The sequence below is a fragment of the Hemitrygon akajei genome, chromosome 12, assembly GCF_048418815.1.
Source record: "Hemitrygon akajei chromosome 12, sHemAka1.3, whole genome shotgun sequence".
In the NCBI taxonomy this organism is placed as follows: domain Eukaryota; kingdom Metazoa; phylum Chordata; class Chondrichthyes; order Myliobatiformes; family Dasyatidae; genus Hemitrygon; species Hemitrygon akajei.
The window spans coordinates 78,638,986-78,659,176 of NC_133135.1; the positions used below are offsets into that span (position 1 = coordinate 78,638,986).

Sequence of the window (20,191 nt, forward strand, 5' to 3'; positions counted from 1 at the left end):
TTCTCCAGATCGCCACAAAGTACAGAAAAACCATGGGGGTTGTTGAAGGACAAAAAACCTCAATCTCCCTCCTCCAACATGAAAACGAAAAAAACAAAACTCGCAGACCCCAAAACCCCCCACCCCCTTCCTTGCACATAAACTAACAGATCACCCACATGGAAAACGGCAGCTGTAACATCAAACCCCTCCCTCACAAAACGAAAGTGACAGTAACATCAAACCCCCAACCAAAGCATATCTGAGGGGTCAAATAATCTCTTACACAGCAAATCTCAATAGAAGATCCCATGCAGATCGAGCAGACCTCATTAACCAGATTAAAGATTTGGATCAAATATATGCCCAAACTAAGAACCCTGAATTATACAAGAAGCGCGTTGAACTCCAAACTAAATTTAACCTTCTGTCCACTCAACCTGTCGAACGCCAACTTCTCGAAAGCAAGAGTCGCTTTTACATTCATGGGGATAAGTCTGGTAAATTCCTAGCCAATCAGCTGAGGCGTTCCAAAGCCAAACAACATATTACAAAGATCCGGAAGGAGAACAGAGACTTTACATCGGATCATTTAGAAATTAATGACGCATTTAAAATTTTTTATTCTCGGCTTTATTCCTCTGAATCTCTGAATGACAATATCTCTGTGGATCATTTTTTACAGAATCTGAATATCCCCTCACTTTCATCTGATTTCAAAGCCAAACTCAATGCACCTATATCACCAGAAGAAATATCTTTTGCAATTTCTGCACTGTCCTCAGGGAAATCTCCTGGACCTGATGGGTTCCCTGTGGAATTTTATAAATCATTCTCTTCACTTCTTTCTCCTCAGTTACTTTCAGTATTATCTGACTCGTTTAATTACGGCAAATTGCCACCCTCTTTCAATGAGGCATCTATTATTCTTCTATTAAAAAAGGGCAAAGACCCAACAGAGTGTTCCTCGTATAGGCCAATTCCTTTGCTCAATGTTGATGTAAAGATCTTAGCTAAAGTTTTGGCTCATAGATTAGAAACCGTTATTCCCTCCATTATCTCTGATGACCAAACAGGCTTTATTAAAAACCGTCTCCCTTTTTTTAACATTCGGCGTCTATTTAATATTTTATACTCAGTTCCAACTGGGACTCCTGAATGTGTTATCTCCCTTGATGCGGAGAAAGCATTTGATCGTATAGAGTGGAACTATCTTTTTGCAGTCTTAGAAAAATTTGACCTCGGCCAAAGTTTCATCTCTTGGATCCAATTGCTGTACCTGTGTCCTACTGCTTCTGTTCTAACTAATTTTCAGAAATCCCAAGTATTTAATCTCAAACATGGCACCCGTCAGGGATGCCCCTTAAGTCCCTTTCTCTTTGATTTGGCTATAGAACCTCTGGCGATAGCATTTCGAAATTGTCCTGAATTGACCGGGATTTGGAGAGGGGGTGTTGAGCATAAAGTTTCTCTCTATGCTGATGACTTATTACTCTTTCTCTCAAATCCGTCTACATCCTTACCTCTAATGTTTTCACTTCTTGACCAGTTTAGCCAGATCTCTGGCTATAAACTCAACTTACATAAGTGTGAACTTTTCCCAATTAATAAAGAAGCACAAGAACTAATATTTTGTGATCCCTCTTTTAAAGTAGTCCATAATCAATTTACTTATCTTGGAATTACAGTCACAAGGAAGTTTAAAGATCTCTTTTGTGAAAACTTTGTGTTTCATATGCTATAAAACAGAGTCTGGTACAATGGTCACCTCTATCTATGTCCTTGGTAGGTCGTATTAATGTTGTTAAAATGGATGTTCTCCCCAAATTTTTATACTTATTTCAATCTATCCCAATTTTTATTCCTAAATCTTTTTTTGATTCCTTAGACTCTATTATTTTGTCATATCTGTGGCAGAATAAGCGCTCTAGAATTAATAAAATCCACCTCCAAAAATCTAAAACAGAGGGTAGCATGGCTTTACCTAACTTTCGCTTATATTACTGGGCAGCTAATATACATTGTGCTGCCTTCTGGTCTTTCTTCCACGGTCAACCCGAGTGCCCTAACTGGGTGGCAATGGAGTTGAGCTCCACTAAAGAATTATCTATATCTGCACTTCTTGGCTCTGCACTCCCTAGCAGTCTGCCCAGATCAATAGCTAATCCTCTGGTTAGACACACTTTGCGTATATGGGCTCAGTTCAGGAAATGCTATGGTTTCCAGGGGTTTTCCGTTTCTAGCCCTGTCGCACATAATCACCTTTTTTTAACCTACTACGTACGATTCAGCATTCCATGTTTGGTACAGGAAGGGCATTAGACATTTTGAAGATCTCTTCATTGATAATCGCTTCGTTTCTTTTCAGCAGCTCTCTGTTAAGTTCAACCTGCCTAACGCTCACTTTTTCAGATCTCTCCAAATCCGACACTTTACTGCTCCTTTAATTCCTAACTTTCCTGAAATGCCTGCGAAAAATGCTATGGACCTATTTCTTTCCATTAATCCACTAGGTAAAGGTTTAATATCAATTATCCGAGATTAACTAGCAGCCTTACGACGGGCCCCTGTGGATAAAATTAAAATGGCCTGGGAGCAGGATTCAAATATCTCCTTATCCGAGGAGAGCTGGGACTCAGTTCTCAAATCAGTTAACTCAACCTCTCTTTGTGCTCGCCATTGCCTTTTACAGTTTAAGATTGTTCATAGAGCCCATATGTCTAAATCTAAACTATCTCGATTCTACCCTGGCATTAGTCCGCTCTGTGATAAATGCAAGAGGGGCGTGGCCTCTCTCATCCATATGTACTGGTTCTGTCCTAGCTTGGAGAAATTCTGGAAAGATGTCTTCACTACATTATCGGGTATTCTGAATCAGCACCTAGAACCTAACCCCTTAATTGCTCTGTTCGGTTTTTGGGGCGAGACAGATTTATGTCTGGGTCCGACCAAATGCCGAATATTATCCTTTGCCTCTCTCCTGACAAGACGCTTGATCCTCCTTAGATGGAGAGATGTTGCCCCGCCCACTCATGCGCAATGGCTTAACGACATTATGGCCTGCTTGGACCTCGAAAAAATTCATTATTCAGTTCTTAATTCGGATCTAAAGTTCCATAAGATCTGGGGGCCTTTTATCGAGTACTTTCATAACCTTCCTCTTGACTAGGGTTTTTTGCTTTCAGCTCCCTTTTTTTTTTCTGGTAGTAGGCATTATTATCCTCTGTTGCTAAGTGTATTCACAGTCTGGGAGTTTGATTGTCCGGACTTATACTCTTTATACTGTGTGGTGGTTGGTCTGGAGTTGTTGTTGTTTTTTTCTTGTGGTGTGGGGCTTGGGGAGGACACTAAGCTCACTTGTCTTTAATTTAGGTGCTTTTTTGTTAAATTCTCTTCCTTTGTAGTATATTGTTATTGTATGCTTAATCTTGCACTGTATTAATGCTCCTCATTGGGATTTGGGGTTTTTAATTTTGTAAAATGTTTTAAAAAACTAATTAAAATTTTTTTTTAAAAAAACCCAACCTCCTCCCTCACAGGAGAGAATAGTGACACTAGCATCAAAAGCCCAACCCCTCCCTTGCACAGAAAGTAACATATCCCCCATCTGCCAGCCAGCAACAAGAAAGAACACACCAAAAACTGAAGGACAGCAATATAAAGTACAGTCTAATAATCACAGAGATCTCAGATTTTTGGAAACACCTTCCTGTCAGCATTGAGGAGAGCAGCTGCACGAACTCAGTCCTTCTGTGAGGAGCGACTGCCGCGCCGGGTTTGAAAGCTGCCGATCAGGCTGCCAGCCGCTGTCGACCCCATGGCCTCTGTGAAGAGTGACAGCCGACCTCCTTCGCTTCGGTGCTTCAATCTTCCTCAGCACTTTGAAATGGAGTTAATCATGGCCTCTTCCCCCCCCCCCCCCCGCGCCCCATTTCTCATCTTTTCCACGATGCAGCTTGTGCCCTCGGTCCTCTCTGGACAGCAAGAGCGTTAGAACATTCGATCGAATTCCAAACTGCATGTCGCAGGCTCCAATAGCTTCTGTAACACAATCAAGACCAAAAGAACAATCGCAGAGAAAGTGAGATAATTGAAGGGATTACCTATCTGAAAGATGTTGCCCAAGGGATCATCGTTCGCTGGTGCCATCTTGAATGAAGATGGTTAGCTTCTGTTCTGTGCCCCAGAACAAAGTTCGTTTAGCACAACAACACATTTACTGCTTTTCTGCAAATTCCTACAGTTTTCAAATTGGTTTGGATTGGCCATGGGTTTGATTTTTTAACTTTATATCTGAGTAATTCTCGAACTTGACTCCCCACTTCTCTATCCAGCTCTCACAATGAAGCTTCATTGTGAAGAGGGAATACAACACCAGGACTGTGTAACACTGTCACGTGTCAGAGGTACAATTGTGACAATGATCCAAAACTATGGAATTCTCATTGTTCGGGTTTGACAATTTAGGATGAATATTTACATTGAGGGATCCAATAGCATTCCATTCAGAATGGGACTGAGAATCTTGGTTTTGCAATGGGAGCACAAAGAGGACATAGTATGTAGGCAGTGGAGGATGATCTCTGTTAACTGTACTTTGGTGGTGTCCTGCACACTGAAGCACAGTTTGCTAAATATTTCACAAATTATGCACACCTGTTCTGCATTTAAAAGTATTGGAAATATACACTCAGTGGCCACTGTATTAGGTACACCTGTATACCTGCTCATTAATGCAAATAGCTGATCTGCAAAGAAGTCAGAGGAAAATGGCCAGACTGGTTCAAGCTGACACAAAGGTGACTGCAACTCAAATAACCATGGTTTTCAACAGTGGTGTTCCGAAGAGCATCTCTGAACTCACAACATGTCGAACCTTGATGTGGATGGTCTACAGCACTAGAAGACCATGAGCATGTACCTCGCGGCCACTTATTGGCTACAGTAAGTACAGGAAGATGCTCAATGTATCCAGAAGCAAAACTGAAATGTTTACGTCAAGTCGCATTCTCTTCTTGTTGTGGATCCAGAGTCAGAAGTTAAAGTGGGAAACATGAACGTTATTAAGATCTTCTTCCCTCCACATTCCTTGAAATTAGAATTCCGAATTGTTGTATTTATGTAACACGAACAACTAGCAAAACTTAAGCTGTGGCTACCAAACGATAAGGAGAAAAATAACAAATGATTTTCTTTCCTCCAAGAGAAAGAATAATTGACATTGGATAGATGCCTTTGAAAATACAGTGAATTCCGGTTAATTGGGCTATTGGTTAATTGAGGCAGCCAGTTATTTGAGACAACTCTTAAAGAACAAAAACGAATTGAGAAAATAGCTGGATTCCTTTTATTTATTTAGCTTTCATGATTTCTGCTGTGAAATTTCCATTAATGCACTGGGCTTATGGATCCTGTGCATGTTGTACGATCAATGAGCAGATTTTAAATACTGGGCAATTGCAGTCTGTTTGTGGTACACAGCAGGATTCTGTACTTAAGACCAACAACTGAGTGTGACGATTGGTTTTGTCCACAGGAATCTGTCAGCAATTTTGACACCTTTTGTGTTTGGATTTGCCAACAGTCTGCAAGTGAACTAAAGCCAAGCAAAATCCAAGCCACACTGTGATTATAGGTCACACCATGAACAGTCTGATTATTGTGACTTGGGGAAATTGCAGTCTTGGTTGCCGTACCTTTGAGACAGAGGTACAAGGAAAATGTGCATAAAACTTTCATTCTCAAAACAAAGCAACCGATTTTCTGGAGAACTGATTTGAGGGTGGGGTGAATCACACTAGTAATTTTGTATTAACTTGCTAATAAATGTATTCTTTTTAACTTTATTCAGGAAAAAGTGACGGATGGGAGAGCTAGCATCTATAAGTCGCTGATCAGCAATACCTCTAAAGAGATGATGTGCTACAGTGACTTTCCATTTCCTGACGATTGTTCAAACTATATGCATCACTCCAAAGTTAAGGAGTATTTGGTCCTTTATGCTACACATTTCAATCTGAGGAAGTATATACAATTTGCGGTAAGATTTACATCTATTTTTGAGGAAAGTTATCTGTTGTCTATTATCAAAATCTTAAATTAATTCAAAGGAAACCTGGGAGACCGGGAAAGCAGGTCTAGCTTCATCTTTACTTTTAGCAAGGTGTCACGTGGTAGCATGTTGACATATGCAATTAACATGTGTGTGTGTGTGTGTGTGTGTGTGTGTGTGTGTGTGTGTGTGTGTGTGTGTGTGTGTGTGTGTGTGTGTGTGTGTGTGTGTATTGAAATACAACAATACTATACAACGCTCCTTCCTGTTTAGGTATAAACTCCAACTCAATAAAGAACGCATCTTAATTATATACATATACATTTTGCTGGATAAAAATGGCATTAGGGGATACGGTGAGCGAGCAGGTAAGTGGACATGAGGCTAGGTTTAGATCAGCCATGTGATCTCCTGGACCAGTTTTCGATAGCCTGGATGGGTCGGAGAGGAATTTTCCAGATTTTTTCTCCTCAATTGGCAACTCGGTTTTTTTTCCCCGGGTGATCACATGGGTTTGGGCGGGATGAATAATAAAATAAAATGGGCGGCATGGTGCCCTGTTAGTTGGCACTGTTGCCTTGTGGGATTCGGTGAAAACTAGAGTTAAGATTGGATCAGCCATGATCTTGTTGAATGGCGGAGCAGGCTTGAGGGGCCGATTGGCCTACTCCTGCTCCTATCTCTTATGTTCTTATGTATACACTGTGTACTATGTAATACAACTACTATACAGAGACATCCACAGCATAGTAAATTTTAAATTGTCCCATTCAGGCCTAAATATTTTATCACTGTGGAGGATTTCTTACTCTTGCAGAATAATGTCTTTCCTGAAACAGGGATCACTCTGCTTGGTAGATGAGACTTGTGGCTGTGAAAGCAATCTTAGGCTACGTCCACACTAAACCGGATAATTTTGAAAACGCTGGTTTCGCGTAAGAACAATAGGCGTCCACACTAAGTGTTTTTGAAAATATCTCTGTCCACATTAAAACGGATATTTCAGCGAATCTCCTCCTATTGCGCATGCACAGGACACATCTACCAAAAAGAAGCAACATGTTTGGTGTCGAATCTCGCTGTGAAAGTCTTGGTGCGCATTTGTTCAGTTACAGACTAGAAAAACTTACACGACGGACAGCTGTTGGCTCTCGCGCAGGAGGACTTAAAAGTTAAAGAAAACAAATACTGGAGCGTATGGAGGCAACCGACAGGGAGTTCACGGACAGTATGACCCGGCTGACGACGAACATTGAAAAACTCACTAACTCTGTCGCATTAATAAAGCCCCTTGTTAAATGTATAAAACATGTCTGCATCAGTGTTATCTTGTATTTCCATACAATGTTACATTAGGCTGTTACACATCTATTGTCAGAGAAGTACTTGCATAAATAGGTAAACCATCTTCATACAAGCAAGGACAGAAAACAGGGCAAACTGAGTATACTTATTTATTCAGTAAGTTATGGGTCAAAGTATTTGGTGAGTACATTTCTAACTCTTCTGGCTTCAGTCTCGTTGCCGTCTGTTCTGAAATTGTTAGGTTGCATTCAAGAAAACAATGAAATGGCGCACTGCCACTAGCATCTGCTCCGGCACATCATGACAGCATTTTTAGATTTCTCCGGTTACCCCGTCCACACTGCTCCTGCCAATCCGGCGTTTTCAAAATTACACACTCTGGAGAGCGTTTCAGAAAATCTCCGTTTTCGGGGGATGAAAACACTGTTTTAGTGTGGACGGCGGATCAAAATGAAGAGAAAAAGTTTCAGTTATGGATTTATCCGGTGTAGTGTGGACGTAGCCTCAGATTCTGGTGGTTGCAAGATTCTGATATTTTAGGAAATATTTCTGACAACTCTGCACAACTTTCTTCTCCTTTTCCCTCTCTGGAATTATTTTAATCCCTTTCTTTTTCTTTCTCATGTTCCTATTCTCTTTCACGCCACTCCCTCTCACGCCTTTCCCTTTCTCGTCACCTTGTTTTTCTCATTCTAGATTGTGCACCTTGATCTTAGGAAGGTCCATTTAGTTTCACTGGGGTATTTTCTTATTAACTGTTCTATTGCTCCCTTTATGACCTGATCTCTCCTGTCCATTTCCTCATCCACAACATCCTCTGACAAAACCTCTGTTATCATATTTCTATTGACTCCTTTCTTTTCGGCCTTCCATTCATCCAGCTGGACTTTTGGTCTATGCATCTACTTTTACAAGCAGCTTTTTGTCTCCCATTTGAAGTTCATGCAATAACTTTAATGCACACAGAGTAGATTCTGGATCTTTATACTCACAAAAGCTGAGTGCTTGCAACTTTTCTGAAGCTCTTTGAACTCCCAGCGTATGTCGTGGTTTCTTGTGCCCCACAAACGACCAGGAGACACAGAAGATTCTTCAAGAAGTGTTAAACTTTAATTTGCAAATTAATCCATGGGGATGAATAAAGTATCTATCTATCTATCTATCTATCTAAAGCTGAGACAGTCATTGAGCTAGTCGCTGATTGCCCACCGACCGATCTTTGTACATAGCATTTTTTATAGCAATCTCCTGGTCTAGTTGCATTAGCATATCCAATCGGTCAACAGTTGCGTATCACCAGTACATCAGCTCCCGACTTTCCACTATTCTTTCTACCCATTAACTTAATCATGTTCTAATCTACTTTTTGGGCCACGTGTTACCTCATCCCTGGCCACAGTTATCTCTTAGCTAGCCTCTCATTAACACACCATTATCTTCTTATTTGGCTACATTCTTAAGTCACTGATGTGTTCAATAGTACAGAGACAAAACAGAGATTTCATTCTCCTACTAAATTGGATACATACATAGCAAATAGCAAATACAAAGCTGACTACATAGTTTTGGTTACACAGCAAACAATGCAACTTTATACTCCAATACGTAACACCAAGCCACATTTCACAAGTATCTGCCTGATTAACATATCAGAAGCTTTCTCAGTTATGTTGCATAGAAAAACTGTGTTGTTGGACCTGTGCCTTCATCACTTCCACAGTTCCTCTGAGCAGCATTGTCCTTCTTTGATCCAATATGCTTTCCAACTGGAGGCACACAGAGGTTGGCACCAATGCCTGTTTGTCCTCCTTTGGACAATGGCTCATAGCATACAGCATGGAGAGAGCTGTGGCATCATCCAGTACCTTCCTTAATTTGCTTTCAGTTGGCAGAGAGAGTACAGAGAAAATTTACTAGAATGTTACCTCAGTTTCAGCACCTAAGTTACAGGGAAAGGTTGACCAAGTTAGGTCTTTATTCTTTGGAGCGTAGAAGGTTAAGGGGGGACTTGATAGAGGTATTTAAAATTATGAGGGGGATAGATAGAGTTGACGTGGATAGGCTTTTTCCATTGAGAGTAGGGGAGATTCAAACAAGAGGACATGAGTTGAGAGTTAGGGGGCAAAAGTTTAAGGGTAACACGAGGGGGAACTTCTTTACTCAGAGAGTGGTAGCTGTGTGGAACGAGCTTCCAGTAGAAGTGGTAGAGGCAGGTTCGGTATTGTCATTTAAAGTAAAATTGGGTAGGCATATGGACAGGAAAGGAATGGAAGGTTATGGGCTGAGTGCAGGTCGGTGGGACTAGGTGAGAGTAAGCATTTGGCACGGACTAGAAGGGCCAAAATGGCCTGTTTCCATGCTTTCTATTATTAATTTTCACATTGTAAATCTCAAGACTGCACAATCCTGTGTCACTTTCATCATTATCAGATTTTTTTTTGTCAACAGCATACAGATTAGTGCTCTTTTTGAAACTGCAACTTGACTTTTTAGCTTTTTCTCTTCCCTGGACATTCCTTCTGTTGTCTGCCCAATAAACTCTTTGTATTTGTCCTACTTTGTTATATTTTCTATGTTCTGTCTTTAAATCTGCATTTCTTTGGTTCATGGGTGCCCCTGCCACAACGGTGGCACAATTTGATTGGCCAGGCTGGTTTCTGTTTATAGTCGCTTGTCCTATGCTCACTTTTGTTCCTGACTGTGTCTCTGTCTGCAGTGTCCATTGAAACAGCGATTTCCACTGCTCATTTCGACGTAAGCTGTGTTTCAGTTAGAAGCTGTTTTTGAATGCTTTCTTTTAAGATTCCACAAACTATCATTAAGCCCATTACTGAACTGACAATGCTCAGACGATCTTTGCAATTCAGCCACATATGCTGAAGTGGACTCCCTTTCTTTTTGATTCCACTTATGAAACCTAAAATCTTCTACAATCAACAACGGCTTTGGTTCTAAATGTCAAAACTAAGAAAATCAACAGACGCTGGAAATCTAGGCAACAGATACAAAATTCCAGGGGAACTCAGCAGGCCAGACAGCGCCTATGGAAAAGAGTAAACAGTTGATGTTTCAGGCCGAGACTCTTCATCCAGTCCTGATGAAGGGTCTTAGCCCAAAACATCGACTGTTTACTCTTTTCCATGATGCTGCCTGGCCTGCTGAGTTCCCCCAGTGTTTTGTGTTGTATTGTTTCTAAATGTTCCTGCATCACTTTGACAATCTCAGGAAAGCTCACTTCTGATGGTCAGCTGGAACAGTCAAACTCCAAAGCAAACTGGATTCCTTTAGACCTGATGAGCTCAGCAAAATTGGCACTCACTGTTTCATTTGGTTCAAAATACTGTCCCAATAGCTCAGTATACGCCAGTGAATTACATATTGTATAATCAAACTTGGCGATATTTCTGATGTAGCCACCACTACGTCGAGTGATTAATGTATTTTGGTACAGCTGCCCCAGTGGTGTCTGGAATCAGCCTTTGTCACTGAAGCAACAGGCAGTGGTGATCCAGCAGAGTAAATTCCAGTCAGATCTTCACTTGTAGTTTAAAGCAACAACTGAATCCTCCACAGGTAGTGCTTCTCAGCTAGATGCAAGTAGCATGATCCCCTTGTGTGCTCCTGTTTCTGTGTTGTGCTCCTATGACCTGGTGACTCTGTTTGATGCTATCTATAACCAGATGGAAACGACATGCTTGTTGTATCACCTCACCAATTCAGGCTCCCTTTGTTGCCTTCCAAGACATGCTGGAGAATTGAAATCCAGAAAATAATGACATAATTTTATGGAATTTGGTATGTTCTCTCACCTCTGAACATTTCCTATAAGCTATTCAATATTAATTGGGTCCATACATTTTTACCATTCCAGCCATTATCATGATGAATCTGACTATTGAACTTCATGCTGTTGGGAGCTTGCAATATAATTTCCTCAAAATTAGAGTAAGTTTACTTTATAACATTGCTTATATTAGACATTTCTCAACACATCTAATATAGAAATAATCACCAATGCCTCCACATCACTGCCACTACCAGGCTGAATGAGGTAAACTCCCCTTTTCAGATCTTCATGAACTTAAAATAACTTCTGGGTCTATATTCTGCACTTTGTTCTACTTGCCCAACACTCTTTATTCTAACTGACCTCCGCCGTCTACTTTGTGCTTATTATAGCCTTTCTCACTCCCTTTTCCTTCTGTATGCTGGGAAAAAAACTAGTAAGAATCTTGTTGAAGGAACTAAGCTTCAAAAAAATAACGGAGCCAAGCAAGGAAAGGACCTGGAAGGATCTAAGATGAGGATAGCAATCTTAAATTCTTCAGCATGCTATAAAGCATTGAATGCTGCAAAAATAGAAATAATAGAACGGACCACTATTTTGGATTATTATCATTATTACTGTTATTGGGAGATACCACTTTTAGTGCTGATTCCAGTAGCACTCTTGATGCTAGGGAGAAATCCAGGGTGCTCAGCAGGGAGTCAGTTAATCAGCTATCTGAATGTTGAAGTTCAAGTTCATTGTCATTCAACCATGCCCATGTATACAGGTAAGCGAAACAATATTCCCAGGTAGTAAGGTGCAAAAGACAGTGCATATATCACAACCACACATAAAATGATATTTACACAATAGTATTAAGTGTTTAAAAAATATTCTGTAGAAGTTTAAGTTGAAGAAAGTGCATGTATGACATATAGATAAATATATAATAGTATAATGCTATGGGTGCTGTCATAAATAGGGTGTTCAGAAATTTCACAGTCTGGGGTAAGAAGCCTAACAGCCCTTGTTCTTATACTGCAGTACCTTCTGCCTGAGGGTATGAGGTCAAAGAGATTGAGAGACGGATGGTAGACAATGTTGAGGGCACTGCGAACACAGCACTTCTGTTACACGTCCTGGGGGTGGGGGAGGGGATGGAAGAGAGAGCCTGATGACTCTCTGACTCTCTCAAGTCCTCACGATCCATTACAGTGACTTGCAGTCAGAAGCCTCACAATTCCCAACCCATTCAGTAATACAGCCAGCCAGGATGTTCTCAATGATGCTCCATTACAATGTGGTTAGAATGAGGGTGGGAAGCCTCACTTGCCTCAGTCTCCAAAAGAAGTGGAGGCACTGCTGTGCATTCTTGACTAAACACAATGCTTTGTTTCTAAGTACAAACATAGCTTTCCTTTCCCATTAACCTAATTCCCTTACTCACCAAGAGTTTTTCCCCTTTTACGCTCCACAGTTGCACAAGATTCTGCAATGTAATTCAGCGAGTACCCAAACACATTATTGGGCTCAGCTGGAAAACAAGGGTGTTACTGAGCAGTGGAGACAATTGTGAAAAATGATTATTAGGCACATTCTACTCTTACTAGCCTTTGAAACTAGTCAGACATTGGTGCCTTTTGGAGATTGTCGTCAAAAGGAAACCTGCGATGGCTACATCTTTACAAATGCAAACTTGTCTAGGAAGCTAGTTTGGACTAGGTGAAGCCCAAATCATTGTTTTTGTATTTCCGATGCATGAGACTCATGTATAATATTAATAGTCTCCTTCCAGTGAGGTCAAATTGGGGAAGTGAATAGACCTATTTTAAATGTAATTACTTTCGTTGTCTGATTAACTTTCTAACTCAAACAGGTATCCAGCAAAAAAGATGTAGTGTGAGAGTCAAATACAAAGAGCTGGTCAGCCTAAACAAGAGAATTATTAAAGTAGCAATGCTTTCTTTGGGTCATTGAAAATGCAGAAAACTGGAAGAGGAATATTTATTATTTAACTTAATGACGTGGCAATTCTTACTTACTTGCATCTTAATGCTGTCTTTGAAAACTCCCTTCACAATCACTGTCTAACCACTTCCCTTTGCATTTCCTCTAGACCAATGTCTGCAGTATTACACAGCGGACAGATTTCTCTACCACTGGACAGTGGGATGTAGTGACGAGTGATACTGAAGGAAATTTGGAAACGACTACCTTTGATGCTATTTTGGTCTGTATCGGTCATCATGCTGACCATCATTTACCTCTGGATACATTTCCTGGTGAGCAAAATGAGTATATTCATGATGCACCATCAATAACTCTCTGAGACGTGAGGCGAGATATCGGCTTTTATTGACTGGAAGAAAGAATAAGCAGCAATTGACCACCACACTGCATCCTGGAGACTGAGAGGCAGGGCTCAGGCTCCAATCGCCTTTTTACCGGGTTCCGTGGGAGGAGCCACAGGAGCAGTCAGCGGGGGGGGGGCGTGTCCAGACAGGTATATGTAGTTCACCACAATTCATCAGTTAAAGCACAGGTTGAGGGAATTAAGCTGAACATACAGTGTAAGAAATTAGTGAAAGTATTTCCGTTTGCACAGTGTTTCATAAAGCAGCTTCTGCATTGCAAATATTATAATTAATGTTTTTTTTATGTCACCCTGCTACTAGTCTATGGTCAGCAATGTCACCCAAAGAGCAATGTGATACTAACCAAAACTTTTGATAAAGTCAGTACATTCAGAGTTGGGAGACAAGTTGTGAAGTAGCTTGTTAGGTCCTTGGTAGAACACAGAGCAGGAGGAATGTGTAATTTCCAAAGTGGCAGGAACTGGGAAGCGAGTTCCTTCGAAGATGAGAGCTGACACCACCAGCTGAAACCTATTTTTAATATAAATTGTGAAACCGGACTCCATAACAATTTCAAAATTTTTAGATGAGATCATACGAGGAGGAATGGTCAGCTTGGATGATGACTGGTTAAATATTTCTTCTTTGGGTAATTTGTTGCATGTACAACGGATGTGTAATTAGAAAATAGTTTTAAAATAGACAACTGCAAGATATTATTTTTGGTAAGAAAAAATTAAGAGGCCATGTTTTACATGGGAAGAAAAGAATATAAATGAAGTTGTGGGTCAAAGGGTTCTGAGAGAGCAAATATATAAATCACTAAATGTTTTCATTAAGAGCAAACTGTGTGTGTGTGTGTGTGTGTGTGTGTGTGTGTGTGTGTGTGTGTGTGTGTGTGTGTGTGTGTGTGTGTGTGTGTGTGTGTGTGTGTGTATTTGTGAAAATAGACCTGGGTGCTGTTCTTTCCTCTTTCCTAACCATCTCACCACTCCATCCACCAACTGCAACTTCAACAGAGGTCCTATATCTTTGCTGCACATTTTCTCTATTTATCTTGATTTGGCATGGAGATCTGGAAGCCCCAGGAGCTCTCAAATATTTTCTGAATTCAATTTAAAACAATGATTTTCATTATTCAAATCCTGACTTTAGCAGGAATTTACAACTTAATTATCTCAAAGTATGGATTAAGCAACAAATTTTCAATGTGTGCTATTTTTGGTACACTTCTAAGTTTTTTTTAAAAATTAGTAAAATGGAGAAGGATTCAGTGACTGGAGATACAGTGACACTTTTTTTCTAGGTGGCGACATTAGTAAAGAAACATTAAAGGAACATTAGGATGCAGCTTTAATCTGGCTTGCCAAATATAAATGGCATTGCAGGTGTGAGGGATAAAGACATGAGACTAAAAATAAAATCCAATTGAAAGATTTATCATAAAATGAGAGTTCACAATACAGTGGAAGTACAGCAAGCAGAAAGAAAAGCAAATCGAGGAGATCAGTAGAAATGAGGGGAAAAAATGACTATCAGTCTAAGTGTTAACAGGAAAGGTTTCGAAAATTAGAGAATATTTTAAGTGTTGGGAAATCTTAAACAATTTGATAGGGGAGAAAGAAAATATTTAACATGTATGACATGTTTAGAGTTACGGAGTCATAGAAAAGTACAGCACAGAAACAGGCCCTACAGCCCATCTAGGCCGTGCCAAACCATTTAAGCAGCCTACTCCTGTCAACTGGCACCGGGCCCATAGCCCTCCGTACCCCTACCATCCAGGTACCTGTCCAAACTTCTCTTAAATGTTGAAATTGAGCTTGCATGCATCACTTGCGCTGGCAGCTCATTCCACACTTTCATAACCCTCTGAATGAAGAAGTGTCTCTTTTTGTTTCCCTTAAAATTTTCACCTTTCACCCTTGACCCATGACCTCTAGTTGTAATCCCACCCAATTCAGACAGAAAAGTGTGAGAAAAAGAACAGTACTTTTCAAGTGGGATTGGACAGCGTGGACATATTTAGCATGTTCTTTACAAAATATATTTATGGAGTTTGTGCTTGTTGAGCCCAATTGGTGGAACTTGACCAGGGATTTGAGAAAATGTAAAGCTGTAGGAAAATAGACTTGAGAAAACAGCCAGAGTCAATGAGTAAATAACCACCTCCTGTACTGAAATTTTGATGACAATTTACTGCACAAGCGTAAATATGAAATTTACTTAGCTTACTGTGTAATGTATATTTACTATAATTACCGAGTATACTCACCAAGCAAATGCTCTAACATTGTCTCTCCTGATTTTCCCCAGGCATAGAAAAGTTCAAGGGTCAATACATGCATAGTAAAGATTATAAAGAACCCTTAAAATTTGAAGGGAAAAGAGTGGTAATAATTGGAACTGGGAGCACTGGGGGCGACCTTGCAGTGGAAATCAGTCAACGTGCGAAACAGGTGAGGAGCAGCACAGACAAAAATATCTAAACCTGGTCTGTGTTCTGTGAGATATATCATTGTTCCATCCATATGTATCCCTTTATGTCACTGTACATTAAAATCCAGTCTAGTCTCAAATTTAAGATTTATTAATTGAACAAGCGTTTAGTGCCCTTTTCAAGAGAAGTTTTTTTTTATCATTCTCTGGGTGAAGTATTTTAGCTTCTCTTCATAATGACCTAACTAAACATTCCCCACCAGCAGAAAAAGTTCCCCTCTTTGCTACTAATTTCTTTAAAAGTCATTATAAACTTAAATTAACTCATCCTTTTATATTGAATTATAAAGAATTATCTCTCTTACGTATCGGGTACTGAGGGGTGAGCTTTTCGAGAGGTACAATGGATTCTGGTTAATTGGGCCACCAGCTAATTGGGGCAGTCTCTTATTTGGGACAACTCTTAAAGAACAAACACTACTAGAAAAATAATCCCCTCATTTATTTGGGACACTAAGCCATTTAATTGTGGCAGGATGCTGTTACCGAACAGTTTCTAACTAGTGTCAGTCACATGCACTTGCATTGCTGTTAGACACTACACCATGCTTAGAGCGAACAGTTTTGAAATAGCGTCAGTTGTGTCTGTTTGTTTTCAAGATGTACTGGTTTTTGTCACTGATAGTTGGTACGAAGTAAGCAATAAAACCATTCAGAACTGCTTTGCTCACTGCGGTTTCAAGCATTCAGGTTTGGCAGTGCCACAAATGGCCAGGATAGAACATGAAACAATCTCTCTACTTCAACAAGTAAGGCACTATGAAGAATTACCTTGAATGTGACAATTAAAATGAAGACTTGGTGGATGCTATCATCAACAACATCGTATTAAGGCAGTCCATTACATCTGCTGATTTTTTTCCATGGATAAAAAGAAAGCAAGACAGATGAGTTCCTCTGTCAATTAGTATTAGGAACTAATACAGTTTTATAGTATGGTGGTAGTATTGGTAGTGTTCTGATTCATTCTGTACTCACTTAAATACATAATTTATTGCTCAATTTGCCTTTATTTATACCTTTTTAACTATTTCCATGTAGCTTCAGCTAATTGGAGCAGCCGTTTAATTGGGCTACAATGTACTGGTCCTGATGTTTCCAAATTAACTGGAATCCACTGTACACAGTATTATCAGGGGTATAGATAGGCGAATGCTCAGTCTTTTTCCAAGGTAGGGGAGTCTAAAACTAGAAGGTATAGGTTTACGGTGAGGGGGGAGTTTTAAAAGGAGGTATGAGAGGTAGCACTTTCACACAGAGAATGGTGAGTAAATGGAAAGAGCTGCCAGACAAAGTAGTAGAGGTGGGTACAATTACAACATTGAACAGATGCTTACATGGGTATATGGATAAGAAATACTTGAGGGATGTGGGCCAAATGTGGGGAAGTGGGATGAACTCAGCTTGGCAGAGCTGTGCTGAAGAGCCTGTTTTCATAGTCTATAACTCTGTGACTCCATAATGACAGCTAATGCTCCTCTCGTTGGTTATTTGTGTGACCAGAATAGAACCGTGCATGATAAGATGGACTCTTGAACTCATTATGGCCTTGCACCTTATCATTTACTACACAGCATTTTCTTTGCAACCAGATTACTCTGCAACCTGTTATTGGTTTTGCCTTGTTTAAACACAGTGTACTGATATGTTGGCATAATTTGCATTGATGGCTTGCAAAACAAATCTTATCACTGTCTTAGTACATGTGACAATAATAAAGCAATTTAAAACTTAAAATCTAAGGTGGCTAGATCTGCATTAATCAGAAATGTTGTTAGATTTGGAGCACAGGGAGAACAGGGGATGTTGTCGACCTTGTAATGCCAGAAATAAAGGGGGAGTTAGTCCTTTTGTTGCTATACTCCTATATTACCCACAGCACAATCCTCCTTCAAACTCCTCATTTAACCCTATCAACATGTCCTTCTATTCCTTTCTTTCTCCCAATGTGCTTCATGCTGTTTGTCTCAACTATTCCAACAGTAGCAAATTACACATTCTAGCCACCAGCTGGATAAAAGAATTTCTTCTGAATTCTTTGCTCAATTTATGTTTATGCACCCCCCCCCCCCCCGGGTCGCCTCAGGCTCGCTCAGCTCGTTCTCGTCTAGGGGGAGCAGCCTTCGGCCCCGCCAAACTGGGTAATCAGCTGGTGTGGATGCTGTGTGATGTCCCCGCCTCGCCCAAAAATAGACAGTACCCCATATGTGATTAAATGAGTACAATTTATAAAGGTTACTATAACTAAGTGATTAATAACGATACAGTATATATGAAGGAAAAACAATAAAGAAAAGGCGCCAAACTTATCAAAGTCCAAACCACTTCGTGCACAACCGTTGGAGCTCAATTACTGAAGTCTTCTGGCCACCATTCGATCCCCTCCGAACTCCTCGACTCGCAGCTCAGGACCACCTGAAGTAGTCAACCAAGCACATCTATCTTTGTCGCCTCTCCTCGGGGTACCTCCTGGCCTCAGACCCCCGCTTGGGGTCCGTTCCTCGCCCAGTTTACAGCATTGCGTCCTCTCTCTCTCACCCCCTCGCGCCAATCTCCCCAAAAGCCCGCCAACAATAGCTTACAGACTCAGAAGAAAGAACAACATTAATCCCAATTGGTTTACAAAGGAATACAATTCTCGTTATCAGTAAATTTTAACCCAAACAATCTTCCAGCACTCTCTCGCAACAAAGCATTCCTACTTTTAACAAAACAAAGATGCCATTTTGATTAACATACGCAGTAACAAAGAAAAAGAAGAAACCCCCTTTACACTTATAACACCTTTAATAAAGCCAATTTAAATACCTTACCTAGAAATTCTTCCTTCTGCATTTCAAGGACTAATTATTTTCTCTATGTGATGTTTACACATTTTCTTAGGCTAAAGGAACTGACTATTAATTAGCAGTCCAGGCAGCATCTGTGAAAAAGAGTAAACAACCAACATTTTGGGCCGAGACCCTTCGTCAGGACTGGAAAGAAAGATGAGAAGTTAGAACGAAGGGGTAGGGGGAGGGGAGAAAGAAGTACAGGGGTGTAGGTGACAGGTGAAACTGGGAGAGGGGAGGGGTGAAGTAAAGAGCTGGGAAGCTGATAGGTGAAAGAGATAAAGGACTGGAGAAGGGGGAGTCTGATAGGAGAAGATACAAGACCATTGAAGAAAAGGAAGAGGGAGGTGATGAGCAGGTAAGGAGATGAGGTGAGAGAAGGAAACGGGAATAGGAATGGTAAAGAGAGGGACGCAAATACCAGAAGTTTGAGAAACCAATGTTCATGCCACCTGGTTGGAGGCTACCCAGAGAGAATATAAACAACACCTATATTCCAGCAACACACACAAAATGCTGGTGGAACGCAGCAGGCCAGGCAGCATCTATAGGAAGAAGTTCAGTCGACGTTTCGGGCCAAGACCCTTCGTCAGAACTAACTGAAAGGAGAAATAGTAAGAGATTTGAAAGTGGGAGGGGGAGATCTGAAATGATAGGAGAAGACAGGAGGGGGAGCGATAAAGCTAAGAGCTGAGAAGTTAATTGGAAAAAGGGATACACAACTGGAGAAGGGAGAGGATCATGGGACGGGAGGCCTAGGGAGAAAGAAAGGGGGAGGGGAGCACCAGAGGGAGATGGAGAGCAGGCAAGGAGTGATAGTGAGAGGGGCAGAGAGAGAAAAAAAGGGAAAAATAATAAATAAACAAACAAACAAATAAATAAGGGATGGGGCAAGAAGGGGAGGGGTGCATTAATGGAAGTTAGAGAAATCAATGTTCAACACCTATATTCCATCAGGGAGGAGCAACACTTTATATTCTAGCTGGGTAGCCTCCAACCTGTTTACTCTTTTCCATAGATGCTGCCTGACCTGCTGAGTTCCTTCAGCATTTTGTGTGTGTTGCTTGGATTTGCAGCATCTGCAGATTTTCTTGTCTTTGACTATTGACTAGAAGTGGAAACCCCTAATGCAATCAATAGACAATAGAGACAATAGACAATAGGTGCAGAAGTAGACCATTCAGCCCTTCGAGCCTGCACCGCCATTTTGAGATCATGGCTGATCATCTACTATCAATACCCGGTTCCTGCCATGTCCCCATATCCCTTGATTCCCCTATCCATAAGATACCTATCTAGCTCCTTCTTGAAAGCATCCAGAGAATTGGCCTCCACTTCCTTCTGAGGCAGAGCATTCCAGACCCCCACAACTCTCTGGGAGAAGAAGTTTTTCCTTAACTCT

At 40.7% G+C, this 20,191-nt stretch overlaps 1 protein-coding gene across 2 annotated transcripts in view; it reads left to right on the forward strand.

The window, feature by feature from the left end:
* The window catches only part of LOC140736601 (flavin-containing monooxygenase 5-like), a 32,770-nt gene that overhangs the window by 1,667 nt on the left and 10,912 nt on the right, over positions 1 to 20,191 (forward strand). For both annotated transcript variants that reach the window (XM_073062422.1, XM_073062421.1), the window contains exons 2-4: positions 5,831 to 6,019; positions 13,222 to 13,387; positions 15,776 to 15,918. In XM_073062422.1, coding sequence (XP_072918523.1) covers positions 5,831 to 6,019; positions 13,222 to 13,387; positions 15,776 to 15,918 — 498 coding nt within the window. The remainder of the gene's footprint in view (positions 1 to 5,830; positions 6,020 to 13,221; positions 13,388 to 15,775; positions 15,919 to 20,191) is intronic.